The sequence below is a fragment of the Berghia stephanieae genome, chromosome 2, assembly GCF_034508935.2.
Source record: "Berghia stephanieae isolate SIO BIC M18660-M18661 chromosome 2, UCSD_Bste_1.3, whole genome shotgun sequence".
Classification (NCBI taxonomy): domain Eukaryota; kingdom Metazoa; phylum Mollusca; class Gastropoda; order Nudibranchia; family Aeolidiidae; genus Berghia; species Berghia stephanieae.
In genome coordinates, this window is record NC_088361.1 from 55,701,928 (window position 1) to 55,719,427 (window position 17,500).

General features: G+C 34.6%; 1 protein-coding gene across 2 annotated transcripts in view; it reads left to right on the top strand.

The window, feature by feature from the left end:
- Positions 1-7,631: 7,631 nt before the first annotated feature.
- Positions 7,632-17,500, top strand: part of LOC144965182 (GATOR2 complex protein WDR24-like) — a 28,939-nt gene continuing 19,070 nt past the window's right edge. Inside the window, exons 1-4 of one of the 2 annotated variants that reach the window (XM_078900245.1) lie at positions 7,632-7,893; positions 13,762-13,839; positions 16,754-16,849; positions 17,420-17,500. The exon at positions 17,420-17,500 is cut by the window's right edge and continues 39 nt beyond it. In XM_078900245.1, the coding sequence (XP_078756371.1) occupies positions 13,791-13,839; positions 16,754-16,849; positions 17,420-17,500 (226 nt within the window). In that variant the 5' untranslated portion in view covers positions 7,632-7,893; positions 13,762-13,790. Of the gene's footprint in view, positions 7,894-13,761; positions 13,840-15,945; positions 16,028-16,753; positions 16,850-17,419 lie in introns of those variants that run through there. The other variant, XM_078900244.1, reaches the window with a different exon arrangement.

Genomic DNA, 17,500 nt, shown 5'->3' on the forward strand with positions numbered 1-17,500 from the left:
AACGATATTTAAAACAATTGCAATATGGTTATTGTAGGAGAGGATGAATACAATTAATCATACATGGGGGTTTGATAAAAATCTAAAAAGATGTATAACACTGAAAAGATAAAGAAGAAGACGAAGAAGAAGAAGAAGAAGAAGAAGAAGAAGAAGAAGAAGAAGAAGAAGAAGAAGAAGAGAAGAAGAAGAAGAAGAAGAAGAAGAAGAAGAAGAAGAAGAAGAAGAAGAAGAAGAAGAAGAAGAGAAGAAGAAGAAGGAAGAAGAAGAAGAAGAAGAGAAGAAGAAGAAAGAAGAAGAAGAAGAAGAAGAAGAAGAAGAAGAGAAGAAGAAGAAGAAGAAAGAAGAAGAAGAAGAAGAAGAAGAAGAAGAAAGAAGAAGAAGAAGAAGAAGAAGAGAAGAAGAAGAAAGAAGAAGAAAGAAAGAAGAAGAAGAAGAAGAAGAAGAAGAAGAAGAAGAAGAAGAGAAAGAAGAAGAAGAAGAAGAAGAAGAAGAAGAAGAAGAAGAGAAGAAGAAGAAGAGAAGAAGAAGAAGAAGAAGAAGAAGAAAGAAGAGAGAAGAAAGAAGAAGAAGAAGAAGAAGAAGAAGAGAAGAAGAAGAAGAAGAAGAAGAAGAGAAGAAGAAGAAGAAGAAGAAGAAGAAAGAAGAAGAAGAAGAAGAAGAAGAAGAAGAAGAAGAAGAGAAGAAAAAGAAGAAAGAAGAAGAAGGAAGAAGAAGAAGAAGAAGAAGAAGAGAAGAAGAAGAAGAAGAAAGAAGAAGAAGAAGAAGAAGAAGAAGAAGAAGAAGAAGAAGAGAAGAGAAGAAGAAGAAGAAGAGAAGAAGAGAAGAAGAAGAAGAAGAAGAGAAGAGAAGAAGAAGAAAGAAGAAGAAGAAGAAGAGAGAAGAAGAAGAAGAAGAAGAAGAAGAAGAAGAAGAAGAAGAAGAAGAAGAAGAAGAAGAAGAAGAAGAAGAAGAAGAAGAAGAGAAGAAAGAAGAAGAAGAAGAAGAAGAAGAAGAAGAAGAAGAAGAAGAAGAAGAAGAAGAGAAGAAGAAGAAGAAGAAGAAGAAGAAGAAGAAAGAAGAAGAAGAGAAGAAGAAGAAGAAGAAGAAGAGAAGAAGAAGAAGAAGAAGAAGAAGAAGAAGAAGAAGAAGAAGAAGAAGAAGAAGGAAGAAGAGAAGAAGAAGAAGAAGAAGGAAGAAGAAGAAGAGAAGAAGAAGAAGAAGAAGAAGAAGAAGAAGAAGAAAGAAGAAGAAGAAGAAGAAGAAGAAGAAGAAGAAGAAGAAGAAGAAGAAGAAGAAGAAGAAGAAGAGAAGAAGAAGAAAGAAGAAGAAGAAGAAGAAGAAGAAGAAGAAGAAGAAGAAGAAGAAGAAGAAGAAGAAGAAGAAGAAGAAGAAGAAGAAGAAGAAGAAGAAGAAGAAGAAGAAGAAGAAGAAAGAAGAAGAAGAAAGAAGAAGAAGAAGAAGAAGAAGAAGAAGAAGAAGAAGAAGAAGAAGAAGAAGAAGAAGAAGAAGAAGAAAGAAGAAGAAGAAGAAAGAAGAAGAAGAAGAGAAGAAGAAGAAGAAGAAGAAGAAGAAGAAGAAGAAGAAGAGAGAAGAAGAAGAAGAGAAGAAGAAGAAGAAGAAGAAGAAGAGAAGAAGAAAGAAGAAGAAGAAGAAGAAGAAGAAAGAAGAAGAAGAAAGAAGAAGAAGAAGAGAGAAGAAGAAGAAGAGAGAAGAAGAAGAAGAGAAGAAGAAGAAGAAGAAGAGAAGAAGAAGAAAGAAGAGAAGGAGAAGAAGAAGAAGAGAGAAGAAGAAGAGAGGAGAGAAAGATAGAGAGAAGAAGAAGAAGAAGAAGAAGAAGAAGAAGAAGAAGAAGAAGAAGAATGTAAGGTGAAATGATATCCTAGCAATTTCACCCAAAAAAGCAGTAACAGAGGTGCGACTTTGATGGAGCCCAAATTGCATCAACGTTACTGTTCTCTTGGTTGGAAATGGTGAGATCTGCATCGGTAACCAAACAGATAATGCCAGAATTTGACGGATATTTAAGTTCTGCTATTTAAGGGTACCAACTTTAACATTGTTTTACATGCCACGGAGAAATTCAACCATGTTTTAAAACCGTTACATATAGTGTATATGGTTACCTTGGTCATATTGTCCTCTGTTTAAATTGCTTTTTTTTTCGGTAGATTATCGTTGACAGTTACAATTTTGTTTATCGATTGAGTTCTCAGCATCTAAATCCACCTCGGCACTATAACATTTTGAGATGGTGAGTCACATGTGATATTCATTGCGCTTTAGTGGAAATTTTGTATATTCTTTAGAACCACAAGTTTGTTCTCTCACACTTAACTAATAATTTGTATGAGATTTCTGAAATCAAATTTGATATTTCATTCCATTGTGGAACACCAAGTTTGTGGGTAGCTGACCGAGCGGCAAGAACCTTGGTATAAATATCACTCGTTTGATTTGGAATGGCAGCGAATTGCATTACCTTGAAAGGGGGGGGGGGGGGGGGGGGGGGGGTAAAGAGAACAATAACAATTGTTGAGATCAGGCGAGAACAGCATCGAACTCCAATAAAATTGTCTGGCCATTAAGTTTGTATGGTAATTTATTTCAAAGTTATGGCTAAACAGCCAGCAATAAAATGAAATTGGTAATCTTGGGTAGTATTCACATATTATTATGTCATCAGCTCGGGGGGGGGGGGGGGTGTTTGCCAAAGATGTCATTAAAAAGTCCATTTCACTTTCATCAAAATAGCCTCCCAAAAATAACAAAAAGGTGAAAAAAATGATAAAGAAAACTTAATATAGATGTCACTTATATAGCGCGGTATTTTTCATTCCATTAATACTGTACTTTCATTAACAAATATAATTATACAGTACTTGGGGGGGGGGGAGAGAATAGACAATGCCAGACTCTGGTAAGTATCCGTCGGAAAGGGAGAAGAAAACGTAAGATTTTAAATGTCCACACCATATGCTCAAAGCCCTTTACAAGACGACCCAAGTCAAAAGTAATGATTGCCTTGTAGGACGAGAGATGACGCATGTAAAGGATGTCTTTTCACATTAAAAAAAAACCCAGAAACGGCGCTGTCACCATCCAGATACTCATTTCATACCCTTAGTATGGTATGAAATTGTGACAATAGAGCGTTTTCCAAGGACTCAATTTTGCGCCGCCAGCAGTCAGTGGGGCTTCAGTCCGTGATTTCCAGGTCACGAATCGAGTATTAGACTACTAGATCACACATCTACACAACAAATCTAGAACAAATTGAAAGACTTTTCTCACACTAAGATTGAATGGCACATCTTGTAATTCATTTGACGTTTTCCTTTTTAATTTTTTGTCGTTGCTGTTGTTGTTGTTATTGTTTATTTGTTTTTTTTTTTGTTTTTTATTTTTTTTGTTTGTTTGTTTAAAATGTGGTTGTCTTTTTTTTTGGGGGGGGGGGGGGGGGCGGGGGGGGGGGGGTTAATTTTTTTTTTTTTTTGGATGTTTTCTTTTTTTTTTTTTTTGTTTTTTTTTTTTTGGGGGGGGGGGGGGGGTATATATTTCAATTCACGCTTCTTTAAAAGGGAGCACTTTATTATCAGTCTCATCATTATTCGTTTGAACAATCATTTCATGCAAACCTACCATAATACCGCTGGGTTAAACCAATATGGCCGATCCGCTGGTAGAGCGGTCAGGGGCGTTTGCTGATGATCAATTCAGGCCGGCACAAGTCATAAAACTCAGATTGTTATTTATTCCCCTCCCCAACTACAAAGCAATGGTAGGGTAGATGGACCTGGCGGAAAGCGCTTTGTTGTAAACCAGCGTTCTATTCATATCAATATCATTTAATGTTACAGAAATCGAGATAAATTCCCGGTCTATAGTCCAACAGCTCTTAACGACTAAGATTCAAAGATGATAACATGCAAGTAAATGAGCTACTGTTGGGTACGTTCGCTTGTGCATACGTGTGAATACGAGTGTGTGCGTGTGTGTGTGTGGGGGGGGGGGGGGATATAGTAATAAATTAATATATGGAGAATTGCCACGCATTCACCATGCTCAATGCGCTCCAAAATGTTTCATTTATAACATATAATAAAAAAGGTTCACTCACATATCTATTCTGATAGAAATATTTAAATCAATCAACCCCCCCCCCCCCCACCACCACCCCTTCATATATTCAGAACATAGCTTACAACTTAACTGTTATCAATAATAATGGATAGCGTGGCATTATATATATCCTTCACAGCCTCTCCTACACAAACAACACTAAGAGGAAGAATGTTTAAAAGGAGCCATCATTGCGTCATTAATTAGAGAAAGCTTTTAAAATATGTGTTTGTGTGTGTGTGTGTGGGGGGGGGGGGGGGGGGGGGGTTGTATATTATCATGTCCATCAATTTTGAAGAGAAGTACTCACGGAACAATAAATTTATGAAGTCGATCCATCTATCGATAGGTCTAGGCAAAATAACAATTCATTGTCTATCACTAGTTATCGGTGAATCCAATAAAATCATTATAGTTGTTAAATTGATTATCATTCTTGGCTTTGTTTGCAGTTATCTTTAGATCAACAGGTTTATGTGGTCCATAGTTATTCAATCCCTGTTGCAGTGTTGTAATTTTGAATTAGTTTTCAATTTTGAATTAATAACATTGAAAGGGGATCCCGACTCCCAATTACCTACACACTCAAAAGACAATACAGTTCATGTAAATTACCCTAAATAGTTAACCCCGTCATATTATGCCGTCGTGAATGACTTTGACTTCATCAATTGGGGTTTCTTGTTTTTAGTGTCACCGAGCTCTGGTCGGGGAATATAATTTCTAATTTTAATTTTCGACTTTCCGTATTTATTTAAGCAAGAAATAATTTGTTAAGTCTATATTATTTAGTAATTTCATCTTCGTTTTAGTGTTTTAATTGCAGTGAGCAGCGCCCTGTTATGATATTAACTATATATGCGGCTATGTGGTCTAGTGGTATGACACTCGCTATCGGATCGGAAGGTCCTGGGTTCGAGCCTCGCGCTCGGCGCATAGTTGAGTCCTTGGAAAAGGCTCTTTACTCACATTCTCTCACCGTACTCATGTGTAAAATGAGTACCTGGCCTTTAACAGCTTTGTCTCTGTCCGAAAAATTGTAATATCGCCTAACAGGCGTCATGTCCCGTCTTACATGTTAAATGTTGCTGTTGACCGGGGACCCATTGTAAAGCGCTTTGAGCACATTTAGTGGATATTGCGCTATATAAAAAAAGCTCAAACTATTAAGTTATTTAGTTATCAATACTATTCTAACTAGAGCCTCAGGTTGTTCCATCTCCGATTTGCCGCCCTGATCAAATAAAATTATTTTATTAATGAAAGAAGGTAAATGTTCAAGGTCAAGGTCGATAATCTCATTGTAAAATGTAAGACGGCACATGGGTGTTCATTTCTCACTTATCTAACCTACGTTGTTTTATCTACGACATGAGGGTGACTCGAGAGAGGTGTGTTACGTGCATGTTGATGATTGGAATAAACGAGCAGGAGGGAAAGCGCAAATCAGGGAGGGAGAGCGATATAGAAAATCGCACAACGGTTGACGAAAACCATTAAGTGCTAAAATATTATTTTTATTATCATTACAAAAACTTTTAAATAAGTTTTATTCGCGGGATGTCAAATTCTTTGAAAAATCTAGGGCGTCACAATGAAAATTGCCTCTGAAGAGCGACCGCCAGTGAGAGTGGTAGTTGTGTATTGGAGTCGGCAGTCCGAAGCGTCATTTTGGACGGTGACAGTAAACAATTTTTGGCGTGTTATGGAAGTGTCATGTTTACTTCATCGTCCACTTTCGTAATGAGGGCGATACACAAAATGTCCGCAGAAGTCATTTGTCTTTGTTAATTATATTATATTATTGGGGCTTAAAACTATACGTTTTCATTGTCTTTTACTGATTTTCATCACGAAAGTGACGGTATATTTTAGTAGCCCCTTAAAGACATCACCATAACTCTATGGAATAAATCAATTTATATGATCACTGCACTGATACTACTACTACTACTACTACTACTACTACTACTACTACTACTACTACTACTACTACTACTACTACTACTACTACTACTACTTCTTTTTCTTCTTCTTATTTCCCTTCTTCTTCTTCTTCTTCTTCTTCTTCTTCTTCTTCTTCTTCTTCTTCTTCTTCTTCTTCTTCTTCTTCTTCTTCTTCTACTACTACTACTACTACTACTACTACTACTACTACTACTACTACTACTACTACTACTACTACTACTACTTACTACTACTTCTTCTTCTTCTTCTTCTTCTTCTTCTTCTTCTTCTTCTTCTTCTTCTTCTTCTTTTTCTTCTTCTTCTTCTTCTTCTTCTTCTTCTTCTTCTTCTTCTTCTTCTTCTTCTTCTTCTTCTTCTTCTTTCTTCTTCTTTCCTTCTTCTTCTTCTTCTTCTTCTTCTTCTTCTTCTTCTTCTTCTTCTTCTTCTTCTCTTTTTCTTCTTCTTCTTCTTCTTCTTTCTTCTTTCTTCTTCTTCTTCTTCTTCTTCTTCTTCTTCTTCTTCTTCTTCTTCTTCTTCTTCTTCTTCTTCTTCTTCTTCTTCTTCTTCTTCTTCTTCTTCTTTCTTCTTCTTCTTCTTCTTCTTTCTTCTTCTTCTTCTTCTTTCTTCTTCTTCTTCTTCTTCTTCTTCTTCTTCTTCTTCTTCTTCTTCTCTTCTTCTTCTATCTCTCTACTACTAACTACTACTACTACTACTACTACTACTACTACTACTACTACTACTACTATACTACTACTATACTACTACTACTACTACTACTATAATACTACTTTTTACTATCACTACTACTACTACTACTCTACTACTACTACTACTACTATACTACTACTACTTACTACTACTACTACACTACTATACCTAACTTACTATACTAACTACTACTATACTACTACTACTACTACTACTACTACTACTACTACTACTACTACTACTACTATCTACTTACTACTACTACTACTACTACTTTCTTCTTTTCTTCTCTACTCTACTTACTACTACTACTACTACTACTTACTACTACTACTACTCTACTTACTACTACTACTACTACTACTACTACTACTATACTACTACTACTACTACACTACTACTAATACTTCTTCTTCTTCTCTTCTTCTTCTTCTTCTTCTTCTTCTTCTTCTTCTTCTTCTTCTTCTTCTTCTTCTTTCCTTCTACTACTACTACTACTACTACTACTACTACTACTACTACTACTAACTACTACTACGACTACTACTACTACTACTACTACTACTACTACTACTATACTACTATCTACTACTACTACTACTATACTATACTATATATACAACTACTATACTACTAACTACAACTACTATACAAACTATACTAACTACTACTACTACTACTACTACTACTACTACTACTACTACTACTTCTACTACTACTACACAATAGTATAATAATGATATAAAAACTCAATAATATAACTTAATCTTTATAATAAAGAGACCGAACAAAATCAGGTACGAGGAAGACGATCATTGGACGCAACAGAACCGGAAGTTTATTTGTTTACTTCTTTTACCGAAACGAAACAATATTTTACTTATTCGTTTACTTTCATGGGTGCACTTGTACTCTACATTTGATTGTATACATCTATACATGACTTCCAGAGATTCTGCCTATTTAGAGCTCTCTTCAATAAAGCGCACACTGCTCATGATCGTTGCCAATGGGGTTTTTTTGCGCTAGAGAGAGTTAACCGTTTATTTATTCTGTTCTAAATTCAACAGAACGATAACAACTTTGAGGAATCAACAAATCAAAATCAAAGTACAATTGCAGTCAAATTATTTTCAAGTGAGTGTGTAGCCTACATTTGAAATACAATTTACCCTAAATTTAAACGAAATATATACGAAATCTAAAAATTAACCCAAAACTTGTGATGAGAGTGAGAGGGGTTTACTTTACCTTACCAAAAAAATAACGCTGTGATTATCCCCAGACACCTTCTGGGGATAATGGAAATTCGTTATCCCCAGACACCTGTCTGGGGATAACCAAATTCGTTATCCCCAGACACATATTTGAAACTCCGCTCTTTTAAACAATTATCCACATTCCAGAATATGGAATGTTTCCGAATGCACATAGAAATAAGGAAAGTTAATAAAATATCTATAAAAACATAACATTAACCAACATTAATCAGTTGTTCCTACATATACACAATATGCGTCGGCTTCGAAGTGGGTGTCATGGCCGAATGGTTTAGTCGTCTGCCCTGGAAGTTTTACCAGAATCGACGTTATGGGTTTGAATCCTGATTCCGCCACTTTTTATTTTTTTTATTTAGATTCCGTCTTCTTTTTACAGAACGCTGTGATTATCCCCAGACACCTGTCTGGGGATAATAAAAATTTGTTATCCCCAGACTCCTGTCTGGGGATAACGAATTTTCATTATCCCCAGACGCATATTTGAAACTCTGCTCTTTTAAACAATTATCCACATTCCAGCAAATGGAATGTTTCCAGATGCAAATAGAAATAAGGAAAGTTAATAAAATATCTATAAAAACATAAAATTAACCAACATTAAAATCAGTTGTTACTACATATACACAATATGCGTCGACTTCAAAGTGGGTGTCATGGCCGAATGGTTTAGTCGTCTGCCTTGGAAGTTTGACCATAATCGACGTTGTGGGTTCGAATCCTGGCAACTCACTTTTTTTTTTTTTTTTTTTTAAATTCCGTCTTCTTTTTACAGAACGTTGAAAAGGATAAATGTCCCATCCATCCTCCCCTCACCTCTTTTTTTTATTATTAAACTCTCTCTCTCTCTCTCTCTCTCTCTCTCTCTCTCTCTCTCTCTCTCTCTCTCTCTTGTTTTTTTCTAGTTTCTAGCAAATATATTCGTCCCCCCTCCGATCTCAAATAGTGTCTAAAAAGAATAAATAATTAAAAAGCAAACAAACAGAAATATTCAGAGAGCGACCAAATGGTCAGATAGAGGAGAAAAAAAAAACAATAATTGTTTTAAAAATAAAAACAATAATTGTTTTAAAAATAAAAACAATTTAAGAAATTCATGCTCAGAAACGGAACATTTACATAAAGGTTTAGCAAACAAAAAACTCTAAGGTTTAGGTCAAAATATAAAAAAAAAAGAAAAAGAGAGATTTCCCTCGGAGCAGGGAATAGTGTTAACAATAATAATAATAATAATAATAATAATAATAATAATAATAATAATAATAATAATAATAATAATAATAATAATAATAACAATTATAATAATAATAATGATAATAATAATAATAATAATAATAATAATAGTAATAGTATGATAATAAGAGTATTAATAATAAAAATAATACTATTATTGATAATAATATAATAATGATTATGATGGTAATAGTAATAATAATAATAACAAATATTACAATTATTATTATTATTATTATTATTATTATTATTATTATTATTATCATTATTATTATTATTATTATTATCATTGACCAAAACAAAAAAAAAAAACAATAATAGATCTAGAGCAAATTAAATAATGAAATAATATTATCGGAGAAATAAAAAATTCAACTGATTAAAAAAAACTCTTGCTCGGAACTCGGAACAAAAGTGAAAACAATGAAAATCAATTGGGAAGAAAGAAAGAAAAGGAAAGAAAAAAAAATGAGTGGGGGGAGGGTGGGGGGGGGGGGGGGGGGGGGGGGTCGCGACTGGGTCGAATCTGTGCAGCTAAAAGGAGTAAAATGAAAGGTGGCCTTACCCCCTGAGCTGCCTATCCACACCGCTATCGGAATATTTTAAATTCATATATGAGCTAAACATATTTCCACCATTTTTGCTTCCTTGTTTTGGTAGTTATTTTCATCTCTGATTCGAATAAAAATATGTTGTTGGATCTAGTTTTGTGGACGTGTGATACTAAATTGTATTGTTTTGTGCGAAGCAGACAGGAAAATAACAGGTGTGGGTTTTGGGCTTTGGGGTGAACAACACCATGGCCTAGGAATTCGTCCGCGACATAAAACTTATTCCCGGTCGTCCCCAAAATTGTGGCCAGAATGAGCAAATTATAGAAACAAGAGATGATCAATAAAGTTAACAGGTAGGTTGGTAATGAAAATTTAAATGGTTGGTGGACTATGAACAGATTTGATGATTAACAACTTTTTTCCTGGTTGAAAATAAAAAGTCGAATTGCCAGTTTGACGTTTTCAGATCAAAGTAACAAAAGAAATTTCATTGATCCATTTGCTTTAAAATATTTTTTTTAAAAAGAGCTGGATTTGACATTTGATCACTATTTACTTTCATCTTGTGTTAAATATCACTTGATATATTAACTGTTTTGGGACACAACCACTAGTATTTTTTCCAGAATATTTGGTATTTTTCACGCCTAGTTTGGCATTTTGCATAAAATCTTTCTGCCCTCTTGCTACATGCGTCTGGGGATAGTATCCTCAGACAGGTGTCTGGGGATAACAAAAATTGGTTATCCCCAGACACCTGTCTGGGGATAACGAATTTTTATTATCCCCAGACAGGCGTCTGGGAATAATGACAGCCTTTACAGAACGTTGCAATGCAAGGGATAAATGTCCCACCCATCCTCCCCCGACCTTTTTTTTTTTATTTTTTTTTTTTTTGCTCGAGTCTATTATTTTCTCCTTTTTGTTTGACCTTTTGTTCCGTTTCTGAGCATGAATTTCTTAAAATTGCTTTTATTTTTTTAAAAAAATTATTGTTTGTTTTTTTCTCCTCCATCTGACCATTTGATCACTCTCTGAATATTTCTGTTTGTTTGCTTATTAATTATTTATACTTTTTAGACACTTTTTGAGATCGAAGTGGGGACGAATATGACAATTTGCTAGAAACTAGAAAGGAACTAAGAGAGAGAGAGAGAGAGAGAGTAAGAGAAAGAGAGAGAGAGAGAGTTAAAAAAAAAGAGAGGTGGGTGGAGGATGGATGGGACATTTATCCCCTGCACCGTTCCGTAAATAGAAGACGGAATGTAAAAAAAAAAAAAAAGTGGCGGCCCCAGGATTTGAACCCGCAACGTCGATTCTGGTAAAACTTCCAGGGCAGACGACTAAACCATTCGGCCATGACACCCACTTCGAAGTCGACGCATATTGTGTATATGTAGTAATAACTGGTTTAATGTTGGTTAATTTTATGTTTTTATAGATATTTTATTAACTTTCCTAATTTCTATGTGCATTTGGAAACATTCCATATTCTGGAATGTGGATAATTGTTTAAAAGAGCGGAGTTTCAAATATGTGTCTGGGGATAACAAAATTTGGTTATCCCCAGACAGGTGTCTGGGGATGATGACAGCCAAAAAATAAATAGATAAACAACAAACGATTCCTGCCGTAGCCAGGAACCATTGAACTTGAACTTGAACAAAATGTTCCTCCCACTCATCTCTTCATACACTTACCCTCTGATTATTTTCATCTTAAATATTTTAAAAGGAGGGCATTCAGTTTATAAAAACTCATTCAGAAATGAAGAAATTACCTCAAGATACACACATGTGTAAACTTTTATACTCTAAATTTAAATTAATTTTATATTGTTTAAGTTTAAGGTTAACTATCTACTATGCGATAGGCTGATAGAGTTAGAGTTAGAGTCAAGAATTTTATATATTCTTAAATAGCATTTATTAAACCACATGCGTGCTTAGTTATATTGCAATCGGTTGGTCATATTGGGGATGTTGTAGGCAACTTAATACTTTGACTTTGGAAATGACGCAAAGAAGGTACTATAAAGAATGTTACAGGGACACTCGTGAAAACTCAAATTCATATATTCTGGAAACAGAACCCTTTCTTGCCAAAGTGCCCTGATTGAACATCACCATGTTGTCTTCTACTGTTTACAAGTTATCCACTTGCTGTGTAAAACAAAATGAAATTATTTTGTAATTAAAGTAATTACTTTTCGATTTCAATTCTTGTAATCGCGAAAGCTTACTGAAACTGATCCTTGAAGAGAAAGCCGTCTGCTTGGCCATATTCATGCTAAACAGCCAATAGCTGAGGTTTCAAAGCTTTTCAGTGTTAGAGCTACCTACTATTCTATTATGGCAAGGTTCAACAATGAAAGGGCATGTAGGGGATCAAAGGGGGACGGATTAATCCCGAGTAAGAACGGCCAATGGTGATTGAGTATTTGCTAGACACACAATCAACCCCTCTCTTATGCCTCTGAAATTGCTATGGAAACAACATTTCAAGTTGGACGATGTTAGGAAGATTGTAACTGCTGGACTCAGAGTGATAAGGCATCTGTGCAACTTTAACTAACTGAGAACAAGACTTTGGTGTTCGAATGACCAGCTGTAAATCCAGACCCTAATCTTATGGAGCACCTCTAAGATCTCCTGATAAGACCTACAAGGAAACCAAAGTGCCAAGCAAGGAATGCTTACAAGCTTTGGAACATTGTTGAAGCTGGATGGAATGCGTCACAGCAAATAAGTTATCTCCCTCATGATTAACTCTATGTGGAGACTTGTACGAGCAGTGATAGGAAATCGTGGTGGCATATGGGTTACTGACTTTGTTGCATCAAATTTTTCCTCTTTTTCCGAAGCAGTAAAACCAAACTTGTGTTCTTTGAGTCGTCATTACTTATATGATTATGCATGTAAGCTAATGAAATTTGGCTCACATAATATTAATATATAAGATATTGCTCGATTCTGTGATATTACTCTTGTCCAATTCCATTCTTAAAACACAAATGAATGGACTCAAAACAAGTGTAAAATATATTGTCACCGTGGATCTTTTATCAGCATTTATTTATTCAATTTGTCAATATATAGTAGCATTTTAAAAAGTCTAGAACAAACCAAGATAGATTAGTGAAAGTTTAAAATTTCCTAACATGACTATGACCATTGTTTTAGTTCTCTGCCACCATTTTGTTGTTGAAAGGTAGTGCAAAGCAGTCCTAGGTTTGTATTTTTTTTCTATTAGGGTTAGTTATAGGTCTTAGTAAAGGTCCAAGGGTCTTTGTTTTTCCTATTAGGGTTAGTTAGAGGTACCATCGGTGTGATATATTTTACCATTCACAATTATATCTTTTAATTTTTGAAGTCTCTTTTTGCAAATAATAAGATCATTTTCTATTCCGCCTTTATACTTATGTGTTGTACGATTTGTGAAAGAAGTACAAAAACAATAAAGGCCTACTGAGGAGTTTTGTCTTCCCTTTGTGATATCCTTTTTCCCCCATCACTTTCACCCTTACTTTATAACAATATCTGTATTAAACGGTTCAGAGTGTTCTGCCTTTGTAGCACTAGATTTAATTTGCACAAACCCATTTTTTACTCTACAAACTTTTCACAAACATATGACCAAACCCAAAAAACAAAAAATTGGATAAAAAGAAGTTATTAAAGTTTAGGTTTTTGACTTTGTTTTCATGGCCATAGTTTTTTAGTTATATGCAAGTAAGGCTTGATATGGTGAACGCTATGAAATGCTAAAGTAGGAAATAAATGTGAATTCCATACTGTAAGCTTTATTACTGTATCGAAAATCTGAAAGCAATCTAACTCTACTTTCAATTGGTCAAGCAATGGCTTGCCATCAATGATGTGTTTGGGTTTTCCTTCATTAAAAAAAAATTCAACTTTTGAATTTATTAATCTTTTTTTCAGCCTATGTGGACAAATGAAGATTGGTATGAATGGCTGCCAAAATGATTTCCAATGTGACAAAAATTGTCCATGACAAAGGTAGATATAATGAATATATAACGAAGTGCCAGATTAAAACAGAGAATAAGAATATCACAATTTCAGAGAGCCAAACTCGGGATCCAATTAATACTGCACCCTCCGCCTGGCTGAGAGAGAGAGCGAGCAAGATTGAGGAGCAGTTGCACCAGCCACTGAGTTATCCAGCCATATTGCATGGCTTTTATTTTTATGGAACTGTGTTTTCAGTCCACCAATGGACTGAACACACAGCTGTGTATTCAGTCCACCAGAAATATAAATATTTAAAAAGTACCAATTATCGTCTATAGTTGTTACCTTAAACGATAATGACGACATTGATACTGAGCCTACTGTAGGTTAGGCATCATCAGAAGTGGACAGGCATAACATTTATGACAATTTGACGGCTTAATAATATCATTTGCAGCGTTTTATTTACTTTCGAAAAGTCTTGATTGAGAGTTGTTCGAAATCGGGAGCCTGAAATAGACAAATTCTTACCATTACAATGGTTGCCAGATAGCCATTGGCCTGGCCAAATTTGGCCACACAGAGAATAATGTTTCTATAATTAATTTAAAATTAACATTTAAATCTATTTTTAATGTTTCCTAGTCCGTTTTTTATGATTATCAAAACCGATGAATTTTCCAAGGAGATCAGAGTTTTTGTATTGTTTGCCCAAGTAAGGTTCTATTTGGTCACTTTTCACATCGATCACTGGCCTCGAGCACGCCTGTGTCCTCCCTTGGCAAAAATTTCTTAATTGTTAAGTTCAACACGTTGACGCCATTCCTGGTGACTCGAGAAGTTTGATCGACCTTTATTTTTAATAAAATGATTTACTTTTACTCACTTTTAAGATTATTATTTTAATTTAGGACACAGTGAGATGTCAAAATGTATTGTCTTGTGTATTTCTTGTAGAAGCAATATGAATTCGCAGAAAAACGAAACAAAAACGAACAAACAAAACAAACCAACCAAAATAATAGAAAAAGAGAGAACAACTTTATAGTTATAGGATCTTGAATGTGTTTAAGGGAGCGTCAGAGAGAGAAGGGGGGTGGGGTGAGAGAGATTAGAGATAGAGTTAGAGTATAGATAGATAGAGAGAGAGAGGGAGAGATAGAGAGAGGTTAAGGACTGCTTTGTAGCTATTTGTACTCGATTTTTCTTTTTTCTTTTGGTTCCTATCCTTATTTATAAGTATAAGGTTACAGTTTGGAACACTTTTGGTGTAGACAATATCGGCTTGAGCAGCAAGGAAGATGACTGTACGTTCTTTTAAGGACTCTTGTTTTTAAAGGTTTGATGGCGCTTATAAAACATTGAGGTCATTTTAGGGCTAGTAGAAAGGAATAAATGGGATACCAGTAAAAAAAAAAAAATAGTTTTACATGACACGATAGACGATAAACAATAGACCAGCCCTACAATTCAAAGGACAAGGAATGATTTTGAAAGAAAAGGATCTTGGAAGGAAGAAGACAAGGTCAAGACTGCTGGGGGCGGAGGGGGGGGGGAAGAGGGGAAGGCCGTACTCGAGGCCAGTGATCGATGTGAAAAGTGACAAAATAGAACCTTACTTGGGCAAGCAATACTAAAACTCTGATCTCCTTGGAAAATTCATCGGATTTTGATAATCACAAAAAAATTCTAAAGGACTAGGAAAAATTAGAAATAGATATAAATGTTAATTTTAAATTAATTCTAGAAACATTATTCTCTGTGTGGCCAAATTTGGCCAAATTGGCCAGGCCAATGGCTATCTCGCAGCCACGTTAAGAATCTCGTCAATGTTTGATAAATCGGTTTTGAGAATTGAGATCTATTTCAGGCACCCGGTTTCGAACAACTCTCAATCAAGATTTTCCGAGAGTAAATAAAACACTGTAAATGATATTATTAAGCCGTTGAATTGCTATAAATTTTATGCCTGTGCATTTCTGATGATGCCTATAATAGGCTCAGTATCAAAGTCGTCACTATCGATCAAGGTAAGTATAGACGATAATTGGTCCTTTTTAAATATTTTTATTTCCGGTAGACTGAATACACAACTGTGTTTTCAATTCACTGGTGGACTGAAAACACAGTTCCTTTATTTATTCCATTTTCATCTGACACTTCTCTATGCCTTTTATTTCTCATCATTTTTTAAGTAACCACTCCACAATTTCTCTGATATTTGTCAATTTAGGTAATGCATGTTCCCTGGTGTTTCTTTCATTTTCATTCTTTTGATCTTTCGCTGACCAGCATGATAGATATAAAGAAACCATATATAAGACTTGTTCTTCAGTTTATATGCACATGGGTCGAATTTTGTCTTTAATCTACCATCAACAAGGAGCTATTCCTCACAAATATGTTTATAATTTATATTATTTCCCAGTTATGATTGAAGTGTTCTGCACAAAGATAAATCTAAGAAAAGGGACAATACCAAATCCCTTCCCTTCAATGCTAATAGGACTAATGCTATATATTCATTTATCAAATATCACATTCCACACATTCTGTTTGATAGTTATTCTTGTAACCATTGGAGGATAATACATTTTTTCATGACATAAAGGTAACCAGTTGTCTCAAAATGGTAGTATGTCATGATGAAAATTGAATATAATATAAAGTAAAAAAAAAAAAAATGGACTTACACTATTTTAACTTTTTACTTTTCAGGAAATAATATTCAGTCTTTTTTTTATCAAAGCAATAATATTATGATCTTTTTAAAATTTCATATTTTATAAAAAAAATTAATCCCGACATTTTACAGTATTTTGAGGTGATGAGTCATATGTTGTACTTTGATATTTGTTCGAAATGTCCTGACTTATTTCAAAAGTTTTATATGAGGAATGTAAAAGAAAGGCATTAAGGTTTGATTCAAATAGTATGTTTCCTATCTATTTTGTGACAGGGCCGTTCAAACCTTTTAAGTACCGATGTGACAATGACCTCAATGCCCTTACTGTCAACAAAGATTTTACCCTTGTGGTGGTTGCTGGTAGGGCAGGTAAGTGTCTGTAAATTGTTGGTCAATGGAGTTAATTCTTACCACTTTTTAATTCGATTTAGAGTCCTTCAGAGAAAATCAGAACCAGGAAAAGCCAGGGGGCAGAAACTTTCCACTAATTTCTCCTTATGGAGTTGATGATCAGAAATTTCTCAGAATATCCTATAAAGCAATACACTCACTCCAGAATGTTTGTATTTCACAACACTCTCTGAAGCTTATTTGCCATGCATTAGTTTTATTAGCGTTAAAGAAAATGTGAAGAGTAAATGTAACTCACATATTTTGAAATATTATTGTTTCAATATAAGTGTCTGACTGACTTAGGCACTCTTGGTTATTGGTTTTATTGGGTAAACATAATAAATAAAAGGAGGAAACTTTGACATTTGATGTTATCAATTTCTTTCCAATACATGTGTTTTGTGATGAACATTGAACTATATTTTGGTTGACAATATGCTTAGTGCTGTGCATTTAAACTGTAAGTTTATATCAGTTGTTAAATGCCATTCATTTGATTTTCTCTTGTTTAAGTAAAAAAAAAATTCTTCTTTTTATTCTGTGAAGTATTTAAGGTCCTGAGTATCAAAGAGGACTGTTTTTCTGATGTTGTCAATTTTCGCACCAACAAAAGTAGGCAGGATCCTG